This window comes from Ursus maritimus, unplaced genomic scaffold (assembly GCF_017311325.1).
Source record: "Ursus maritimus isolate PB19 unplaced genomic scaffold, ASM1731132v1 scaffold_22, whole genome shotgun sequence".
Classification (NCBI taxonomy): Eukaryota; Metazoa; Chordata; class Mammalia; order Carnivora; family Ursidae; genus Ursus; species Ursus maritimus.
The window spans coordinates 19,002,612-19,023,882 of record NW_024424675.1 but is presented as its reverse complement, the minus strand read 5'-3'; the positions used below and the strand labels follow the sequence as shown (position 1 = coordinate 19,023,882).

The window sequence follows — 21,271 nt, the reverse complement described above, 5'->3', positions numbered from 1 at the left end:
AAACCTTTACCCTTATTATTACGACTGTTTAACAAGATTCCACCTAACTTTGACCCCAGTACTTTATCTTGAAATGCAGTTAATGTTGCCGTGTTACCAGTGAAATTCAGGTTATTGCTGCTGTTGTGTATATATTTGTTACCGTCAACTTGGTGAGGAGCCAAAGATGGCACTAAATGCTTTCGGTATCAAAAATAAATAAATAAAAATGGTTTGGAACAAAAAGTATGCTGAAGAAAACAAAAATTTAGATGACCCTTTAGAGATTGGTTTAATGGACTGTGATTTCCCCTAAATGTATAATCTTTCCGGTGGTTGAGTTTTATTATATGTGTTGTGGTGGTGTGGGAACACCGCCTATAATTAATAGTTTGAAAAAGTAGGTCCATAAAGTACATCTGTATATTGGTCACTGAAGGTTGCAGGGTATTAAGTGTTCAACTAAGGGAAATCTGAGTCTTTTAAATTTAATGTAATTATTTTCTTACATGGTAAATTAGAACATCAGAACATTTAACAGATTGATGTTTGGCCACCTGGCTTTGTTATGAGTTTTAGATGGCCTTCCTTTAAAAATAAAACGATAAAAGAAATGTATACATATCAAGCCTCCTGAAATCTCTTATTTTAAACTAATTGGTCATTTTAAGTAGTAGAGAGGAGGAGCCTGCAATGTTTGCCTTTAACTGTGTTCTTCTTCCAGCTAAGAACACATGGAGTATATTACAAACCAACGGTGCCCTTGTCCAAGGGGGCTATGGCCATAGCAGCGTCTATGACCACAGGACCAAGGCCCTGTACGTTCATGGGGGCTACAAGGCTTTCAGCGCCAATAAATACCGGCTCGCAGATGATCTCTACAGATACGATGTGGACACCCAGATGTGGTGGGTGCTTTTTCTTGAGCTTTTACTCTAAGGTGTGAATTCTAGCAATTGTTGGGAAAATATTGGGCTATATTTTTGTTTTCAGGTCTAGCAGATAATTCTCTTCAGCATTGTAGATAGAAAAATTGGGAAAGAAGCAGAAGATAATAATGTAGCTAGTATTTATTTTATAGCGTTATTCTCTAATTTTGTAGTAGATTGATTAGAAAAATCCTTGATATTTTTTTACTGTTTTTTCAATTTTCATATACTCAGTACCTCTATAAAATTTTAGCTCTTCAAAATCCTGAGAAATAAATTGTTCTACAAAGCTGTAATGTATGCATATTGCTGTAATTAAGTAAAACATATCCATTTTTTAACCTTTTCTTGATGACTAAAGTGTCATCTTTGGGGTTAGTTACTGGCATCATTGCATGAAATCATCAAACAGAGGTGGTCTCAGGACCTAAATTAAATTAGAACTCTCCTCCCTCTTCTATAAATTTAACTATATATAAAGTGTGCTAATTTTAATAAATGTAAAGCAAATTTGAGTTATGAAATAATGTCATTATATAAAGCAACGGTTTCTCTTCTATCTTTTTATATTTCCTTATATATTTGAGACCATGCTATGGATACCATTTTACATTCTGTCTATCACTAAAATGTCTGTCATTTGTAGTGGCTGTGTAAATACTCTGTCATGTGAGACTGGGCAGTTGGAAGTTTTGGTTTCTAGTTGTTGTCTTATTATTAAGGCATTGTATATAAGCTTTGGTCTGTATTTGATGTGATTTCTACCCAGAAAGTGGAATTATAGGGTGAAAGGTAGGAACAGTTTTAAGACTCTTAATATGTTTTGTGAAGATTCTCATAGGCCTTTAAGATTTTGCATATTTATTGTTGAGAAAGTTACTTACATATAGGGAAAAATCTAGAAGTATTTGCACTTTTGGATCTGAAGTTAGCACAATGGTTTTGTGTTTGCATTAGCAAATAGATGATAAATATTCTAAAAAACTAACCTTGTATTTATTGTTTTTAAATAAACTCAAAAGGACCATTCTTAAGGACAGCCGATTTTTCCGTTACTTACACACAGCTGTGATAGTGAGTGGAACCATGCTGGTGTTTGGAGGAAACACACACAACGACACATCCATGAGCCATGGTGCCAAATGCTTCTCTTCAGATTTTATGGCTTATGACATTGGTAAGTTTCCCAAAGCCATTTTAGTTTCAAGAATCTTTTTTGTCTATGAGCAACATTTTCTTTTTTTTTGAGAGAGAGAGAAAGATAGAGCAGGAGCGGGGGATGGAGGGGCATAGGGAGGGCATAAGGGTGTATCTTATGCAGGCTCCACACCCAGCACAGAGCCCAACACAGGGTTCGATCTCATGACCCTGTGATCATGACCCTTGCCAAAATCAAGAGTCGGACACTTAACCACCTGTGCCACGCAGGGGCCCCTGTTAACATTTTAGTTTAGTTTAATTTAGTTTTTTAATTTTATTTATTCATTTGACAGAGAGAGACAGTGAGAGAGGGAACACAAGCAGGGAGGAGCTGGAGAGGGAGAAACAGGCTCCCCGCTGAGCAGGGAGCCTGACACGGGACTGTTCCCAGGACCCTGGGATCGTGACCTGAACTGAAGGCAGACGCTTAACGACTGAGCCACCATTAGCAACATTTTAAAAGAAACTGAAAGTATCACTAGTTAAAAATGGTTAGGCCATTTGAAAGAGGTCCAAATGGTGTTTTTTATATTCATGGAACAAATACTGTACATCTATTTTAAAAAAGCATTACTTCTATATTAAGTTCTTGTTTATATTTCTTATTTAAGTTTTTAACATATTTTTCTATATTAAGTTGTATTAAGTGAAATCACTCCAATTAATCGGTTGAATGTTAATTTTTGAGGGTGATTTGGGGTGACCAGCCTCCTGTGTTACAAATGAATGCCTTATATAATAGTGTTATGTAGTTGTGACCACCAGCATTGCATTAAGTTGGTTGAACTAATAGCTTTATCGCGTTCCCTAAAAAATTGGCTTTACACGTTCTTGAAGTCATTCTTTGACCTGGAATTTAAACCCTGTTTGGTATGGTAATATACTTGACCAGAAGAGGGCAGTATTTGTTCATGCAAAACAAATACCGGCACTTCTCTTGTGTAAGTACGATCAGATGTTCTTTTTTAACAGACATGTGTGCCAGCCACTGAGCTTGGGGATTGTACGACGAGTAAATTACAGTGCTTGGCCTCATAGTGGGGGAGGCAGAACACTGAGCAGACAATATAATTGCAATGCAGGGTGTAACTAGCTCTAAGAGGAATATATGAGAGCATCTGTGGGCATGCCTTAAGTCAAGAGAATAAGGGTTATCATCAGGGAAAGCCTTCCTGAGTAGGGTCGGGGTCCCGAGGAAGTCAGCTAGGTGAAGTTAGGCAGCACTTCCCACGTGAAGGAAGCCCATGTACAGAGAGACAGAGGCGAAAAGAGACCCTGCCACATACTTGGGGCCTCTGAGTAGTTACAGCTGTATCAGTTGCACATGGGGGAGGAATGGCTTCCGGCAGAACTAAAGAAGCAAGCAGCTAGCAGACCAGTCAGATCTTGAGAGACCTGTTACGTCATGCTAAGGAATTTGGGCTTTTTGAAGAATCTGACGGAAGAGCTGATGGACTCGTATTTGTATCTTAAGAAGATCTCTTTGTGGCATTTTGGTGAGTAGTTGGGAAGGGGCAAGATAGGAGTTAGGAAGCTGTTGCAAAGTCCTGAGGAGGGTTGGAGTCAAGGCTGTTGAAGTGGCAGCGAGGGTAAAGAGAGAGATGGGTTTGAGAACTCCTGGGAACTTGAGGATTGTTGGGGTGTGTTTTGAGAGAGGCGTACACATCGTATTGCCAGGTATCTCGTATGGCCGTGGTAAACAGTGCTTTTTACCAGTGCTAGATGTAGAAGGAGAGGGACCAGATTGAGAGGAAGGGAGTAAAATGCGTTTGGGGGCATGTTCAGCTGGAGATGACTGTGGGACCAAGCCATACAGAGGTCAGTGGGAAGTCCTAAGCAGGGGCGGGGCTCTAGGGGTGATCAGAAAGCCAGAAAATGGATGGATAAAAAGTCTGAAGGAGATTGGAGACTGTGCAAGCATGTCAGAGAAGCAGGAGGAACGTGAGGCAAGATAGGTGACCTGTGAGGGAGTGGTTAACATTGGCTGCAGAGGACTTACAGAAAACAAGGACTTGAGAGCCTTTTGGATTTAGCAACAAAGGTGTCATTTGTTAGCCTCTAGACAGGGAGGAGTAATCCAGATTGCAGTAATGTAAGGTGAGATGTACACCATGAAAGAAAAGAAAAAAAACCCACTTCTCTGTGAAGGGAAGAGAAGGCGTAGTTGAGTGCCTCCACGGGCACATTTAAATGGTGTGGTAAAAGCCAGGTGGGACAAGAGGAAGGAGTCCCTGCCACCCTGTGGTTTTAGGGAGAGAAGCAAGGCGGATGGGCAGGAAGCTATGAGGGTTGATGGCCTCTTCTCTGTGTGAAGAAGACCACGAAGTTTAGGCTGGGGAGAAGGAAGTGAAACCTGTTGCTGTTAAGGTTGAATAAAGGTCTGGATTGAGTTGAAGAGCGTTTGCTTAGTGAGCGTGAACGAGTGTTTCAGAGAGGGAGTGTGGGTGAGGTTGGCAGGGTTCTGCAGCGCCAGTTGGATTAAGGTCCAGAAGAGAATTGCTATCATGGGTCAGAACAAAGGAAAATCAGTAGATCCTAGGGGTTCTAGAAAAGGACTTGAAGTTTGAATTTTTTATTTTTATTTATTTAGGTAGCTTTTGTCTTCCACCTGTATTTTCCTGTTTTAGCTACTGAGTTTGGGCAAATCAACATGGAGTGGAAAATAATTAGGAATACACGTATTTTACTTACTTAATTTTTGAAAAATATATAATTTACCCAAGTTAGGAAGTGTTCTAGTGGGTAAAATTGATGAGCACCATGAGTGACGTGAGTGTCATGGATGTTGGACGCATTCATGAATTAGAATTGCCGTATCGTCCTACCCTTCTTCCATGCCCTGCTGCTCTGCTGTTGCCCATTTTACCTCAGAAATAATGGCGTGATTAAGAAAAACCGAGAGATGCATTTTATGAGGTTGTGCTTGTCGCAGTCTTCTCCCCAAAGGTTCCTTCTGAAATGTGTTTCTCTTGCTCCTAGCTTGTGATCGCTGGTCAGTGCTTCCCAGACCTGATCTCCACCATGATGTCAACAGATTTGGCCATTCAGCGGTCTTACACAACAGGTAATTAACTGAAGAAGCACTTGCTCCTTTTCTCTTGCGTTTAAAATGTAAGTGAATTCGAACATGAGGAAGTGGAATTGGACTTCCATGTTATTTGTGGGCCCATTAGTTTGTCAAAGAATTATGTAGGTCTGAATTTCCCGATTTATATTTAAAATGTCTGAATTACTTCTGATGCCAAGTTTGTTGGTGTGGTTTTGTTTGCGTGCAGAAGTATGCTATGTTAGGTGCCGTCTAAATGAATGGGACAACAGGAGTTCTGTGCAGTTACTGTCTTACCCCCCACCCCACCCCAGCTGTTCACTGCTGTTTGCGGTACTTGAGTTGTCAGGTTTCTCATAGTTGTATCTGAGTGGTAAGGAGAGATTAAAAAAATGGAGAGAGGGCACTTTGTATGGTGGGATAAGATTGAGGAACAGAGATGGGGAAATTGTGAAGCCTTATATAGATAAATCTGTAGTCTTTGGATATTCTGAAGTCTGTACTGCCTTTCATTTCATCGCTCAAAAATGCCTGGCCCCGAGCTAAATAAATCTGCCCCTGGGGAAGGGGGATCCAGAATGACCACTCTGCCTGTTCCTCACAGTGTGCTTTGAAGACTTGTGATTTGTTGGGGCACCTGGCTGGCTCAGTGGGTGGAGCATGCAATTCTTGATCCCAGGGTTGTGACTACTTAATAATAAAATCTTAAAAAAATAATAAATAGGGGCGCCTGGGTGGCACAGCGGTTAAGCGCCTGCCTTCGGCTCAGGGCGTGATCCCGGCGTTCTGGTCTCTATCTCTGTTGAATAAATAAATAAAATCTTTAAAAAATAATAATAATAATAATAATAAATAAAGATTTGTGATTTGTTAAATAGCCTAATCATGTTCTTAATTTTTCCCATTTTGTTTCAGTTGTTGAGTGTTGTCTATTTCACCTTCTAAAATTCTGAGCCTTAGCAATCCTGAAACTACTTAAATAATGCCTACATTGTGTTAGGATTCCCTTGGCTTTCAAAATTTCTGTTGTTAATGATGCAAGATGAGATGAAGACCTGGGATTAGAAAAGATGAGCCATGTCTTTGCGATGTCGTGAAGAAAGAATTGACAAAATTCAGATACTTAGATACTGGGAAAAGGTGACAACTTTTTAGAGTAATCACTCAGCTGCAATTTAGTGATAAACATGGTTTTCCTGTGAGAACATGCGATAGTATAGATTGACACCCTTACTAATTTGAAGTGTCATCTTGAATTGTAGGCTGATACTTCCTCAGTGAGGAAAACCCTGAAGTTTTCTAGTGAGTCTCTCTTGACGCTTTCATCTGAAAAGCAGTGGGGCTGTTTTGTCATCACCTTGCCGGTGGGTGCCTGGCCTCTGCTTTATTCATCTCTGTGCCCCCGGTTCTGCTAGGTCAGTATTTGGCACATAATAAGCATTAGCTAAATTGTAGCAGCTCTTAGTATGGGGATGGTAACTAGCAAATAAATGAATCTTCTATTAAAACATCCTAAGGTTTTATTCAAACTTCAGAGAAGATGACAGTTTACCATACGATATAATTGAACCACGAATCAAAATTAGGAATGGCTTGCCTGACTTATAATAATGTTTTCATTTCTGTGTAATTCCAGTGGTGTGTTGGGGCCTACCTGTGAATCATCTGTGTGTACGGGGCAGGGTGGGAGGGGACAGCAGAAGACGAGAGAGGCCATGGCTAGTTTCATTTTGTGAAAGAATTTACTGAGAGAAACTTTGATATCATTTCTTCGTATTCCAAGTGGTGGTTGTTGTAGTGGATCAGCAGCTTTGGGTCAGCCGTGCCTCACTTGGTTGTTGTCCTCGTGGTTTTTGTGAGGGAGGTGGGGTGAAGAGCTGGCTGTGAGGCGCTGGGGCTGTGTAGAGGCAGCTGTTGCTTTCACTTGCCTGCTCCAGGCCTTTTGGAAGGGCTCTGCGTACCTCACATAGGCAACGTGTGACCAGATGGATTCAGAATTGCTGAAAACACCAGCTGTACTGGGAGGGGGGTGGCGCTCATTTGGTTTAAGCAGCAGATTGACTAGTTGAATCCAGACTGCTCAACGTGATACTAAACCAATAGTGAGATTAAAAATTAAACATCGGGGTCATTTTTGGTAATTGAAATGTGTCCATTTTTAGATATAGTATATAACAGATACTTAGCCACAAAAATCTTTATGCTTAAGGAAATTGAGGCAAGTGAGAGTGAATTACTTGATGCCTCATTGTGGGTTAGTTCTAAACTTCCTGGCAAATCATAGGATTTCAGAGTTGGAAGAGATCCTGAAGTCATCTGCTCAGAACTTCCACTTAATGCAGTCATCCCTCTAAACATGTAGAGGGATGGAAAACCCACCTAAGAAGGAAGCTCCTTCCTGTTCTGTAGACACCAGTTATTAGTAGGTTCTCCTTTATATTATCTGGAATCCACTTCTCTGTCTCTTCTGCTGAATGATCTTGTTTCTGTTCTTCAGATTTTTGCAAGAGATGATTATGTCTAAGGATAGTGTTGTGTCTCCTGTCTATATCGTCCCCAGCCTAACTCTTTCTTCAGGTTCTAATCTGGCACAGTGGTTGGCAAGATAGAGGATGTCCAAGCAAATGTCACACAAGAGGCACAGAGATAACATGTATATGGCAGCTATGGCCCAGGGTACCCTGTGAGACAAACTGCATCATTTGCTGGCATTGGCCTCCCACGATAGCATTTTAAGAACTTTCCCTGGAGCTACTACACAATTGCTTTTGTTTTGAATATGTATGATTCTGCATATATGGCCTGTTAACAAAACTTTATTGAAGTAGAGCTGATAATACACAATAAATTGAATATACTTAAAGCATATACTTTGATAACTTTGACATAAGTATACACTTGTGAAATCATTGCCACAATCAAGATAACATATCCATCTGGGGGCGCCTGGGTGGCACAGCGGTTAAGCGTCTGCCTTCTGCTCAGGGCGTGATCCCGGCATTACGGGATCGAGCCCCACGTCAGGCTCCTCCACTATGAGCCTGCTTCTTCCTCTCCCACTCACCCTGCTTGTGTTCCCTCTCGCTGGCTGTCTCTATCTCTGTCAAATAAATAAATAAAATCTTAAAAAAAAAAAAGATAACATATCCATCACCCATAAAATGTCCTTGTTCAAAAATGTCCTGTCTATATTCATGAGGGATATTGCTCCGTAGTTTTGTGGGGGGGTTTTAATGATATATTTGTCTGATTAATATTGGATAGAATAAATTGAGAAGTATTCTTTCCCCCTCTAGTTACTGGAAAGACTTGTAAAGGATTGGTATTACACTTTAAGTGTTTGATGTTTGGTAGAATTCATCTGGGCCTGGGCTTTTCTTTGTAGAAAGATTTTTATTTTTTTTATTTATTATTTTTTTTTTTTAAAGATTTTTATTTATTTATGTGACAGAGAGACAGCCAGCTAGAGAGGGAACACAGCAGGGGGAGTGGGAGAGGAAGAAGCAGGCTCATAGCGGAGGAGCCGATGTGGGACTCGATCCCGGCGTGCCGGGATCACGCCCTGAGCCGAAGGCAGACGCTTTAACGACTGTGCCACCCAGGCGCCCCTAGAAAGATTTTTAAATTGCTAATTCCATCTTTAATTGTGATAGGTTTATCTGTTCAGATTTTCTGTTTCTTGTTAAGCAGTTTTTTAAAGATTTTTTAAAATTGTGATAAAATTTTCATAACACAAGATTTACCATCTTAACCATTTTTAAGCGTATGGCTTAGTGGCACACATTGTGTTCAGCCGTCACTGCCGTTCATCTCCTGAACTTTTCTCATCATGCAAAACTGAAACTCTTCACCCATTAAACAGTAACTTCCCGTTCTGCCCTACCCCCTGCCTTTGGCAACCAGCGCACTACTTTCTGTCTCCATCAATTTGACTACTTTAGGTACCTTTGTTGGGATCATAGTATTGGTCCTCTTGTGGCTAGCTTATTTCACTTAGCATAATATCATCAGGGTTTATTCATCCATGTGTAGCAGGTGTCAGAATTTCTTTCCTTTTTAAGACTGAATAATATTCTCGTACATGTATACCACATTTTGTTTATCCGTTCTTTTGTCAGTAGACACTTGCTTTGCTTCCTCCTTTTGCCTATTGCAAATAATGCTGCTATGAACATGGCTGTACAAATATCTGTTTAAGTCCTGGCTTTCAGTTCTTTTGGATATATTCCCGGAAGTGGAATTTCTAGATCATATTGTAGTTCTATTTTTCAATTTTTTGAGGAACTAGATAGTTTCGATAGTCAGTCTTGCTAGGAATTTGTTTCATTTAAGTTGTCTAATTTGTTGGTATAAAAGTTCATAATATTTCATTATATGCTTTTTAATTTCTTTAAGGTCAATACTGATGTCTCTTCGTCATTCCTCATTTTGTTAATTTATCTTCTGTCTTTGTTCTTGGTCAGTTTAAAGGGTTGTCAATTTTTTTGATCCTTCAAAGAACAAATTTCTGATTTCATTCATTTTTCTCTATTATTTGTTATTTATTATTACTTATTATTTTTCTCTATTTTTTTATATTTTATTGTTTCTTCTTAATATCATTTTCTCCCTTCTGATTGCTTTGGGTTTAGTTTTGCTTTTCTTTTTCTAAAGGTGGAAGCTTAGTTTATTGATTTTAGATTCTTTTTTTTCCCTAATATATGTGTTTAAAGCTGTTAAGATTATCTCTAAGTACTACTTTAATCCCATCCCATAAATTTTGAAATGGCATATTTTTGTTTTCATTTAGTTAAAAATATTTTCTAATTTCCCTTGTGATTTCTTCTTTGACCCATAGGTTATTCAGAATATGTTATTTTTCAGATATTTGTGGAATTCACAGATTTTCTGCCTGTTGATTTATGATTTAATTCCATTTTGGTGATCAGAGAACATACTTTAAAGATTTCCTTCCTAAAAAAATAAAAACAAAACCAAAAAAACGTGAGGTTTTTTTTTTATGGCCTCTAGCATATATGGTCTCCCCGGGAAAATGTTCCATATGCCCTTGAAAAGAATATGTGTGCTGCTCTGTTTAGGTGGAGTGTTCCACAGATGCCAGTAGGTCAGATTGGTTGATAATGTTATTCAAGTTTTGTGCATCCTTGTTGATTTTATGCCTAGTTGTTCTCTTACTAAGAGTGAGATATTAAAGTCTTCAACTGTTATTGTTACATTATTATTTTTCATAAGGCAGACCTGACGGCAAAGAATTTCCTTAGTCTTTGTTTATCTGGGGAAGTCTTTATTTCAGTTTCATGTTTGAAGGATAGTTTTGTTGGATAGAGAATTCTTGTTTGACTTTTTTTTTCTTTCCATTACTTTCAGTATCTTGTTCCTCTGCCTTCTGGCCTCCGTTGTGTCTTAGCCATTAATATTAATGTGATTCTCTTGTATGTGATGAATTATCCTACTTTTGTTGCTTTCTCCTTGTTTTGGGCCTTCAGCAGTTTTTGATTATAATGTGTGTAAACATGGATCTTTTTGTGATTATCCTACTTGGAGTTTGTTGAGCTTCACGGATGGATGTTTAGATTAATCATTTTCATCAAATTTGGCAAGGTTTCAACTATTACTTCTTTAAGTGTGTTTTCTGCTCTCTCTCACTTCTTTCCTTCTGGCACTCACATTATGTTTATGTTGGTTACTTGACAGTGTCCTGCAAGTCTCTGAAGCTCTTTTCGTTTTCTTTGATATTTTTTCATTTCTTTTCTTCAGATGATATGATTACAATTGATGTGTCTTTAAGTTCACTGTTTCTTTCCTCTGCCAGCTCAAGTCTGCTGAGTCCCTCTAGTGAATTTTTCATTTCACTTATTGTACTTTTCAACTCCAGAATTTCCTTTTAATTATTTCTTATCATATATGTCTCCTTATTGATATTCTTTACTTGTTGAGTCATTGATATCCTATTTTGACTTAATTCTTTAGACATAGTTTTCTTGGAATACATTTGTAATAGCTGATTTGAAGCCTTTGTCTTTTCAGTCCAACATGTGGGCCCCCTCAAAGACAGTTTTGATTGACTGTTTGCTTCCTCTGTTTAGTTCATACTCTTTTGGCTTTTTGTTTGTTTGATTTTAAGATTTTATTTATTTATTTGAAAGAGAATGAGAGCACAAGCAACCGGGAGGGGCAGAGGGAGAAGCAGACTCTCCACTGAGCAAGAAGCCCAATGCAGGGCTTGATCCCAGGACCCTGGGATCATGACCTGAGCTGAAGACAGATGCTTAATGACTGAGCCACCCAGGCACCCCTGTATATATTGTAACATTTTGTTGAAAACCAGACCTTATAGGTAATATCAGATGTGGATTCTAATTCCCCCACCATCACCACTGGGGGTTGTTGTTACTGTTTAGTGTCTTGCCTAGACTAATTCTTAGAGTCTGTCTCCCCACTGTGCACGCTGCTGATTTTCTCTGCCTCGCTGTTTTTTCTTATTTTTAGTTTAAACCTGACTTCTTAGGGATTGCCTCTAAAAAGTCCTAGGGTTTTTTGAGGGGTAGGGGAAAGAATGGTTTTTAGATATCACAATCTAAGTACTAGTCACATTCATTGCTACTAGGTTGGTCATTGTTTTTAGCCCTTTTAAGAAGATAAGTTAAAGAGAAGCTTTGTTGTTATTTTATAAATTTTTAAAAGATTTATTTATTTGAGGGGTGAGGAGAGGCAGAGGGCAAGGGAGAGAGAGTCCCAAGCTGACTCCATGCTAAGTGCAGAGCCTGACTCGGGGCTTGATCTCACAACCCTGAGATCATGACCTGGGCCAAAACCAAGAGTTGGACGCTTAACTGACTACACCACCCAGGCACCCTGTTGTTCTTGTTTTTAAAATGAAAAATGAATTTGTGTGTATGGGTGTGTGTTTTCCTTCTTCCCTCACTAGGTAAATGGTTGCATACAATATATACTTTTCTCTACATTTCCTTTTATAGCAGTATATCCTGAAGATGAATCCATAGCACTATGTAGAAATCGTCCTCACTCCTTTTTACATCTACCAACTGCTATTTTCATTGTGTGGATTTACCATACTTTACTCACATCACTTTACTCACATCACATCCTGAATTGATAGACATTTGGGGACATTTTGTCTGAAGATTGTAAAAAGCATATCATGCATTTGTATATAGAAACTTTTAGTAAACTACTCTTCTCCTTTTTTTTTTTTTTTCCCTTTTAGCACCATGTATATATTTGGTGGTTTCAACAGTCTCCTCCTCAGTGACATCCTCGTATTCACCTCAGAATGGTGTGAAGCGCACCGGAGCGAAGCTGCTTGTCTGGCAGCAGGACCTGGCATCCGGTGTGTGTGGGATACAGGGTCATCTCAGTGTATCTCCTGGGAATTGGCAACTGAAGCACAAGAAGAAAAGTTAAAATCAGAATGTTTTTCCAAAAGAAGTATGTTTTTTTTTCTTTTCTTAAAATTTAATTAATTCAAAATCTCATTTTGTCTGAATTATGAAGGTATTTAGCAATGTGCACTTTTTATGTTGATTTTATTATCCAAAATTGTTTGGTAATAACTGGTGCAAAGGCTTTATGGGTGTTTGAAAATAGTTTTGCAAACCTCTTTACAGTGAATTGGAACGTGCCATGTGGCTCCTAGAAGCGGTCTGTGAATGATGGAGACAAAACCTCTTTGGCATTGCATAGATTTTGTATACCAGCCCCTGAGCCTGGCAGTTGGTCTCAGGCGATGCAATACAGTAGGACCTTTTTGTGATGATGGAAATGTACTATTATGCATTGTCCCGGTACGGGAGCTACTAGCCAGAGACAACTTGAAATGAGACTGGTGTGACTAAAGAACTGAATTTTAAACTTTAATTAATTTAAATTAAGAACTACATGAGGCTAGTGGCTACCTTATTGGATTATGCAGTTCTAATGTTAAGGATGGTATAAAGAGGGCCAACCCAGGAAAGCTCTGTTGGAATAAATAGAGGATAGAGTTAGAGTTGTTCTCTTTGCAAAGTATTCTTATCTAGCTTCTCTAGTTGGGCACAGCAGTGATAGCAAGACAGAGAGTTGCTGAGGATGACCAGTGGGCCTGGCTTCTAGAACCACCCCTTAATGGTTTCCAAGCTTTCTTCATCTTGCCTACTTAGCTTCTTATGTTTTTGCTCTGACATATAGCGCAGTATAATACAGTGATGTAATAGCTGAGAAATCCTTAAAAAAAGTCTCAGAAAAATATTTGTTCACTTCAATTATTTTAAAGAATGTTGAGTGAATTTCTTAACTGTTAGAGTTGGTGTAGCAAGTTACCTTGAGGGTTATGGTGGATAGAGTCAGCTTTCACTCTCCTGGAATGCTCCAAATTACGATGAGCATAAATCCCCAAAAGGGCACCCAGATAACTTTCCAGTGAGTGCTGGAGAACTGAGAGGACCAGAACCTGGTAGGGTTAGACAGTGTCTACACTGTCTCTTCAAAGGAATAAAATCCGTGAAATTTTTTTTTTAACCAAATTTTAAAAGTTCAAATTAAATGTGCAAGAGTATAGGAAGCAATATTGAATTACCATAGGTGGTTCAATATAAACCTCTTCGCCGTGAACTCATCTCGAATGTCACATCCCTGGTCACTCTGCTTTCTGTGTGGGCCCAGTCCTTCGGGTGATGACCAGGGCTGGTAGAGTAATCTAAGGAGCATGCTCTGTGTGTGTGGCAGGGGGGGCTACCTTGTCTTGTCCATGGGTTCCCCCGTGTGCCATGTCCATAAGGGGATCAGTAGATCAAGTAGCAGGGTTGTGCAGCCTCTCTTTTGACTGACCTTGACCTGTCTAGGGTCAGTAGGAGACGCAGCAAGTCTGTAGTAGCCCAGAAGTTCTCAAACTTGCACTCTTAGACTTACATACATGTGTAGATTGTAGCTCAGCCTAGTGTCTCCTTTGGGGTTCTGTGGTGCTGCCTGCTTCCTGTGTCCAGATCAGCCTTGCATTTGTAGCTGGGGGAATGGCTTGGTCTTCTACATTATTTTGTTTGGCTCTTGGGCAGCTCTGGGTGTTCATTCTATAGCTAGTTGCTTTTTTTCTTGGGAAGAGAAGTATTCAAAGAACCAGACCCACTCCCATTATATCTCATTGTCATTTAATTAAATTAACCTATCTTTGTTTTTCCCTCGCTGTGTACCTTTTTGGGGGGCAGGGAGGTTTCAAAATAGTGTTTCTTCATTTTGTTTACTTATTTCTAAATACTGTTTTAACCTGAACACACCGATCTATTTTCCTGCCAGTTTTTCTTCTTATTTTACTTCCCAACCCTTGTTACTTTATTTTTTTAAACCTTAGTCTCAGATTGTGCTCAACAGCAGCTATAAATGGCCTGTGACTTATTCTAAGGAGAAACTGTCACAGTTGATGAATTTTTCTTCTTTTCATAGCTCTTGACCATGACAGATGTGACCAGCACACGGATTGTTACAGCTGCACCGCCAACACCAATGACTGTCACTGGTGCAGTGACCATTGTGTCCCCGTGAACCACAGCTGCACAGAAGGCCAGGTCAGGGGCCGCTTCTCAAGGGTTTCAGAGGATGAAAAAACCCCAGGGCGGGTGAGGTGTAAGATTATGGTGTGTGTGATACCAATACTGGCCCAGAGGTATTTTTCAAACCTCCGGTATAGTTTTAGAGTTTATTATTGCTCAGGTTTTCTTTTAGGAGGGGATGCTATATACATCCTAATTTCAAAGGTCGTGCTAGCCACAACGATTGGTGTGTAGTATTTTAGAAGAAGGCAGGACTGTTACTCTGTGTACTGCCCACTCTCTAGGCACGGCTGTAGCTAGGTCCTACATGCTTGGTGTGAGGCTTGTCCCGTGAGCTCGCGCCACTTGTGCAAGCTTTTGGGAGCAAGTTAGGACTTGAGACTGAAGGTGAGTCAAGCGACTTTGCAAAATCTCCTTGTCTTATGTTATATCTTGGCTCAGTATTTATGATTTTTTAATTTAGGTTATAGGGCAAAAAAAGATACAGTGACTCAGCTTCTATAGTTTTTGACAGTTGATTCCGTAAAGCAGTTCATAAAATATAAAAGTTTTAGACTGTTCTGGAGGCATTTGAAAAGCAGCAGGTTGAACACCCCCATCTCACAGACGAGCAGGTTAACTCATGGTGTTTAAAAGAGCACGTTGCCTCCTTGCTGCGTCGAGGCATGCCCTGTGCGGAAGATTTCAGCACACTGTTTCCACTGTGGGGCTGCTTCATCTGTATCTCGTATATTTCTTTATTTGCAGTTTGCTTCCTCAATTAGATTTTGTTGGTTTGAGTAGCCTATTTGTCCTTACCATGAGTTCTGTCCGTGGATTAAGAGAAAAGCTTTTGTCCACTGTGTTCTAGATCTCCATTTCCAGGTACGAGAATTGTCCCAAGGATAACCCCATGTACTACTGTAACAAGAAGACCAGCTGCAGGAGCTGTGCCCTGGACCAGAACTGCCAGTGGGAGCCCCGCAATCAGGAGTGCATCGCCCTGCCCGGTAGGCCTTATAGGGGTGTCTGGATGTGTGTGGGTCCATAGACTTCACACACACACACACACACACACACCCCAATACTGTGCAGCCTAGATTGAACCCACCAGAGGGAACAAACTCATTTTATTCATTCATCCCCCATACCACTATTGTGGTTATTTTTTAAAATGAAAATACAGTTCTTAAGTATTTGCTCCTCCTATCCTTTGAAATAAAGTGAAGCATGATCTGGGGCTCTGGAGAATGGAATGACAGCTTGGCTCCATATCATCGAGCCTGCTCCGTTGTCCCCACTCCTCACCTCTGCTATGGTCACCTGGCAATAGAAAGCAGCAGTCTTGGCAGCCAGTCTGCGGGGCACGTTATGAAGAATATTTCTTACTGACCACTGGGATTAGGCCGTCAGCATCTTCTGACAAGAAGGAGGAGAGATGCTTGTATCAGCAGCAACCCCCTGAGGTGATCTCTGGTCCCGAAGACCTCAATTTCTGGCATCTGAGTCAGGATGAAGAGTTGAGGGCCTCGGACCAGCCAGCCGCAGCAGAAATTCTGTGATGTATTTGCTCAACCGGGATTTCCAAGAAGGGGACGTCAGTGGTTCTGCACAGCATCGGAAGCATGCACAGGGCAGCGGGGTCTGCCTGGCCCCTTTTCAGTGCCCTTTGGGAGTACTTGATTTGGCTTGCGTGAGCGTGAGCTGCTTTTCCTTTACCTTGCTGCGTCCAACTTCAGCGTGCTGGAGAGTACCTGCGGGTCCTGTCAGAAGTCAGATTCTGGTACACATCAGGGGTGGGGCCCTAGAATCTACATTTTAATGAGTAGGGACACTGATGCCACACTTGAAAGAGCAGATCTTTATTTGCTCTTAAGTGATCCCTTTCCTGTGGCACCTTCCACTTGCCTCACTGACTGGTCACGGGCATCGGTGGTGGTGTCTCCAGGGTACTTGGTTCTGGCAAAGTTGCCTTGTTTGTTCCCTGTCCTCCAGGAAGCATACTAGCTTCTGTGCAGTTCGGGGCACAGAGCCGAACAGGGTGGGTTCAGGACGATCTCAGGAGCAGATTACAGTCTGCACCTGTATCACTTAGGGGTTTTTTTGTTTTTGTTTTTTTTCCTAAAAAAAAATCTTTCCACCTCACTTTTAGGATGTTTTGTATCCTTGATTTTACCTTCCACTTGATGTGAAACAATGCAGCTTTTGAAGACCGTTGTCTTGTTCACTCACCAACTCATTTCCATCCTCCAGTTTTCTTCCCCACCCTTCCAATATGCATATTCATTTTTCTGTTCTTAGGATTTTAGTCTTGTTCCTAATTGTTTTTCAAACGGGGGTTTAGAAATCTAGCACTGGCCCCTAAGATTTTTTCCTCCAAGACATAGAGTTGACCTTAGAATATGCCTCTTGAGATCCAGGAGACAGTGTTGGTGAAGTCTAACATTCTTGTATTATGCATTGGTCCCTAGTAATGTGTCAGATGCCCTCACCGCATCCTAGTGAAGTACTGCAGAATTCAAATCACAGAAACCTTTTAGGTTTCCGGTAATTCGACCTGGTAATGTAGTAGTTTTGTGATTTCTTAAACTCTACTTTTTTTCCTCCCTCCTTTACACAAGAAAATATCTGTGGCATTGGCTGGCATTTGGTTGGAAACTCCTGTTTGAAAATTACTACTGCCAAGGAGAATTACGACAATGCTAAATTGTCCTGTAGGAACCACAATGCCTTTTTGGCTTCTCTTACAACCCAGAAGAAGGTAGAATTTGTCCTTAAGCAGCTGCGAATAATGCAGTCATCACAGAGCATGGTGAGTTCACGTCCTCAAAACTTAAGCTTCTAATACCCACCCTTGTACTGCACGCACCCGTGCAGCTTCCCTGTGGTGTGCCTGGCAGGTGGAGTGCTAGTGCGTGAGTGTAGTTGAGGGGGTGAGATGACAGTCTGTCCTAATCTGCCATGGCTGAATTGGGATGGGGAGGTTTTCCTTTATCTGTGGGGTATATGTAACTTAGTGATTTTTATCTAGAAGGCTCTTTTGGTCGAGACATTGCTTATATTCAAAGCTGTATCTCTTTTGCCTATAGTCCAAGCTCACCTTAACCCCATGGGTTGGCCTTCGGAAGATCAATGTGTCCTATTGGTGCTGGGAAGATATGTCCCCATTCACAAATACTTTGCTACAGTGGATGCCGTCTGAGCCCAGTGATGCTGGATTCTGTGGAATCTTGTCAGAACCCAGTACTCGGGGCTTGAAGGCTGCAACTTGCATCAACCCACTCAATGGTAGTGTCTGTGAAAGGCCTGGTAAGTATATGGGTGAATGATGCATCATGGAAGTTCACTGAGAGACTGTAGGAGGCGTAGTCAACTATTGAGAGGTGTGAGATAGTCAGGAAAAACAGAGGGAGTGTTTATTTCAAGCATATGAAGCGGAGTGTAACCCAGAACTTAAAAGTGGAAGGAAATAGTCTCCGGCTCTGAATAGTATGAGCCAGAAGCATAAACAAAAACAACGCTATCCGAGAACCTAACATTCTAATCAACAGTGAGATTCATTGGTTTGCTGACCATAAAAAGTACTGAGAATTGCTCTGAAAGGCAAATGTCTTGAGGTTGGCAGAGAAATGCTGTGGAAGGAAGAGCAAAAAATGCAAAGAAAAGATCGGAAAAGCAAGCAGGTCACTGCAGGGACAGTAGACAGAAAGTGTCAGTGGGGAGAAAAATGAAGAGAGCAGTTATATGACCGAAGGCGGAAGCCGACCTGCACCATGCCAGCGCTGTGGGAGAGTCCTGAGGAGCACACGCTGAGCAGCTTCTCAGGCTCACAGCTCTCCCGTGGGCAGGCCCGGGGGCAGCATGTGCAGCACGCAGACAAGCCAAGACAAGCATCTTATCCTGCAGAGGGACTCACGTGCAGTAGGTGGCATTTTGTGCGCGCTTTTTGGGAGGCTAGACGCCATTGACATCGTGTCTCACTTTAGGAAGGTACTCCTAAATCATCTGAGGAGTACAGAGGTGTAGAAAAGAATTCATAGCCCTGTAAGAGTCCTCTTTAAATATGGTTTATAAGCTTCCTGTAGGGGAGTTTTTCAGCCATTTTGGGTCCTGAATGCTTTCGTGCATTTCGTGAATGCTGTGGTCCCTCTTCTCCCAAAATGTACATAGATACAAGTTTTCATGTTCAGGTGGGTCATAAAGCCCCTGAAGTTCATCCTGAGTCCCATATACTAAGGAGCTTTAGAACTGCTGTGCTTTTGGAAAGATTAGCTTGTTCCCTCATGTCTGTCCTTCATGCTCTTTGAAAAGAAAGAGTTTTTCCCCCTAAGTGTGTGAATATTCTTGACTAGCCCGGTACATGGTGACTCTGTGTTTTCGGTGTTCTCCTACATTTAACGTAGCCCACTGATTTGATTTCATGACATACTAGTGGGTCACAACCCATCCTGAAAGGCCGTTGATCTTGGCCAACATGGCGGGAGCTCTGAGTGTCTGTCTTGGGTTTGCTTCCCAGCGAACCACAGCGCCAAGCAGTGCCGGACGCCGTGTGCCCTGCGGACGGCGTGTGGAGAGTGCACCAGCGGCAGCTCTGAGTGCATGTGGTGCAGCAACATGAAGCAGTGCGTGGACTCCAACGCCTACGTGGCCTCCTTCCCTTTTGGCCAGTGTATGGAGTGGTACACCATGAGCAGCTGCCCCCGTAAGTGAAGGGGTGCTACTCCTGCGGTGGGGCAGTGCCGTCAGCCTCTGAACATTTAGGGACAAGGCAGAGACTGCCTGAGGAGAGGAGAACCTTCCTGCAGAATCAAGCACTGTAGGGGCGCCTGGGTGGCTCCGTCAGTTACACGTCCGACTCTTGATTTCAGCTCAGGTCATGATCTCAGGGCCGTGAGATTGAGCCCCATGTCAGACTCCGTGCTCAGTGGGGAGTCTGCTTGAGATTCTCTCCCTCTGTCCCTCCCCTTACTCGTTCTTTCTATCTCTTTCTCTCTCTCAAATAAATCTTAAAAAAAAAAAAAAAAAATCAGGGCGCCTGGGTGGCTCAGTTAAGCGTTTGCCTTCGGCTCAGGTTATGATCCCAGAGTCCTGGGATCGAGCCCCATGTCAGGCTCTCTGCTCAGTGGGGAGCCTGCTTCTCCCTCTCCCTCTGCCTGCCACTCCGCCTATTGTGATCTCTCTCTTTCTGTCAAATAAACAAATTCTTTAAAAAAAAAAAATCAAGCCCTGTAGGATAGAGCACAGAGTACAGAAACAGCTTGCCCAGCTTCAGTATCAAATTGCTCAATCCATGTAATGTCTCCACATCTTCCTCTCCTGATTCATGAAATAAATGCTTTCTGGTAGATGACCGCTGAGGTCCTTTCTGCCTCCACATCCTGGGAGGAACCCCTTGGGCAAGATATTGGGTTCTTTAAATGTATTGTGTCATTTAAGAAATCACCTTAGAATAGGAATTTTGACTGACAGAATAGTCTTTTAGGGGCACCTGGCTGGCCCAGTAGGAAGACCATGCATCTCTTGATCTCGAGGTTGTGAGTTCAAGCCCCACCTTGGGTATAGAGATTACTTAAATGAATAAATTAACTTTAAAAAAACTTTTAAAAAAGGTAATTTAAATACGATGAATCCAAAGCTATGTGCAATAGTGCATTGTAACTTATGTTCTTTTACAGCTGAAAATTGTTCAGGCTACTGTACCTGCAGCCATTGCCTGGAGCAGCCAGGCTGCGGCTGGTGCACCGATCCCAGCAATACTGGCAAAGGCAAATGCATAGAGGGCTCCTATAAAGGGCCAGTGAAGGTGCCTTCTCAGGCCCCTGCAGGGAATTCCTACCCACAGCCCCTTCTCAATGCCAGCATGTGCCTGGAGGACAGCAGATACAACTGGTCGTTCATTCATTGTCCAGGTAAGATGTCTTGTGTATCCAAAATCAAGTGTTTTGCTACCTATTTACAAAGAGTAAAACCTTAAAAGCTACATTCCTATATTCCTTTAGGAAAAAAATATAACATCATTTAGGAGAAATAGTTTTGCATGAAATATATATCTTTTTTATAAAAAATATTTTTAATGTCAGTGAAAACACAGAAGTTCAAGTGAGGTGTTTTGCTTTCACTGTGGAAATAGTGAAGTATGTTCATTATGAACAAATATTGCAGATGTAGATAAAAACTGGAATAATTCCTCTCCAGTTCTTCGAAGTAAAAACTTTTTAATGGTTTAATATAGACACTATTTTAAAAATAGAGAATACTATGCTATTTAGGATTAATATATATTGTTCTGTAGTTTTATTTTTTACTGAAAAATACATTGTGACAATTGTTAGGGGAAAACTGAAAAAACTCCTACCAACCCAGAAATTCCTCTCCACAAATGTAGAAAAAAAGGAAAACGGTTTTATTTTGAATAAGCATCAAACCAGACTGTGGTGCGCCCTACAGGCAAAATCCACTAATGAGATTGCAAAGAGAGAGAGAAATCTCACTCTTTTAAATAGCCAGGCATATACAATCCATTAATAAATGTTTTGAAGATGAATGATGTCTTCATAAGAGGGGATTTGACAGCACCGTTTGCTGTACCTTCTTTC

The 21,271-nt window shown here is 41.2% G+C and overlaps 1 protein-coding gene across 1 annotated transcript in view; it reads left to right on the top strand.

The window, feature by feature from the left end:
* ATRN (attractin) overlaps positions 1–21,271 on the top strand; it is a 146,524-nt gene that overhangs the window by 63,149 nt on the left and 62,104 nt on the right. Inside the window, exons 9-18 of the mRNA XM_040638053.1 lie at positions 704–887; positions 1,931–2,085; positions 5,088–5,172; positions 12,383–12,603; positions 14,590–14,711; positions 15,547–15,685; positions 17,297–17,487; positions 17,765–17,984; positions 19,192–19,377; positions 20,351–20,584. Of these exons, the coding sequence (XP_040493987.1) occupies positions 704–887; positions 1,931–2,085; positions 5,088–5,172; positions 12,383–12,603; positions 14,590–14,711; positions 15,547–15,685; positions 17,297–17,487; positions 17,765–17,984; positions 19,192–19,377; positions 20,351–20,584 (1,737 nt within the window). The remainder of the gene's footprint in view (positions 1–703; positions 888–1,930; positions 2,086–5,087; positions 5,173–12,382; positions 12,604–14,589; positions 14,712–15,546; positions 15,686–17,296; positions 17,488–17,764; positions 17,985–19,191; positions 19,378–20,350; positions 20,585–21,271) is intronic.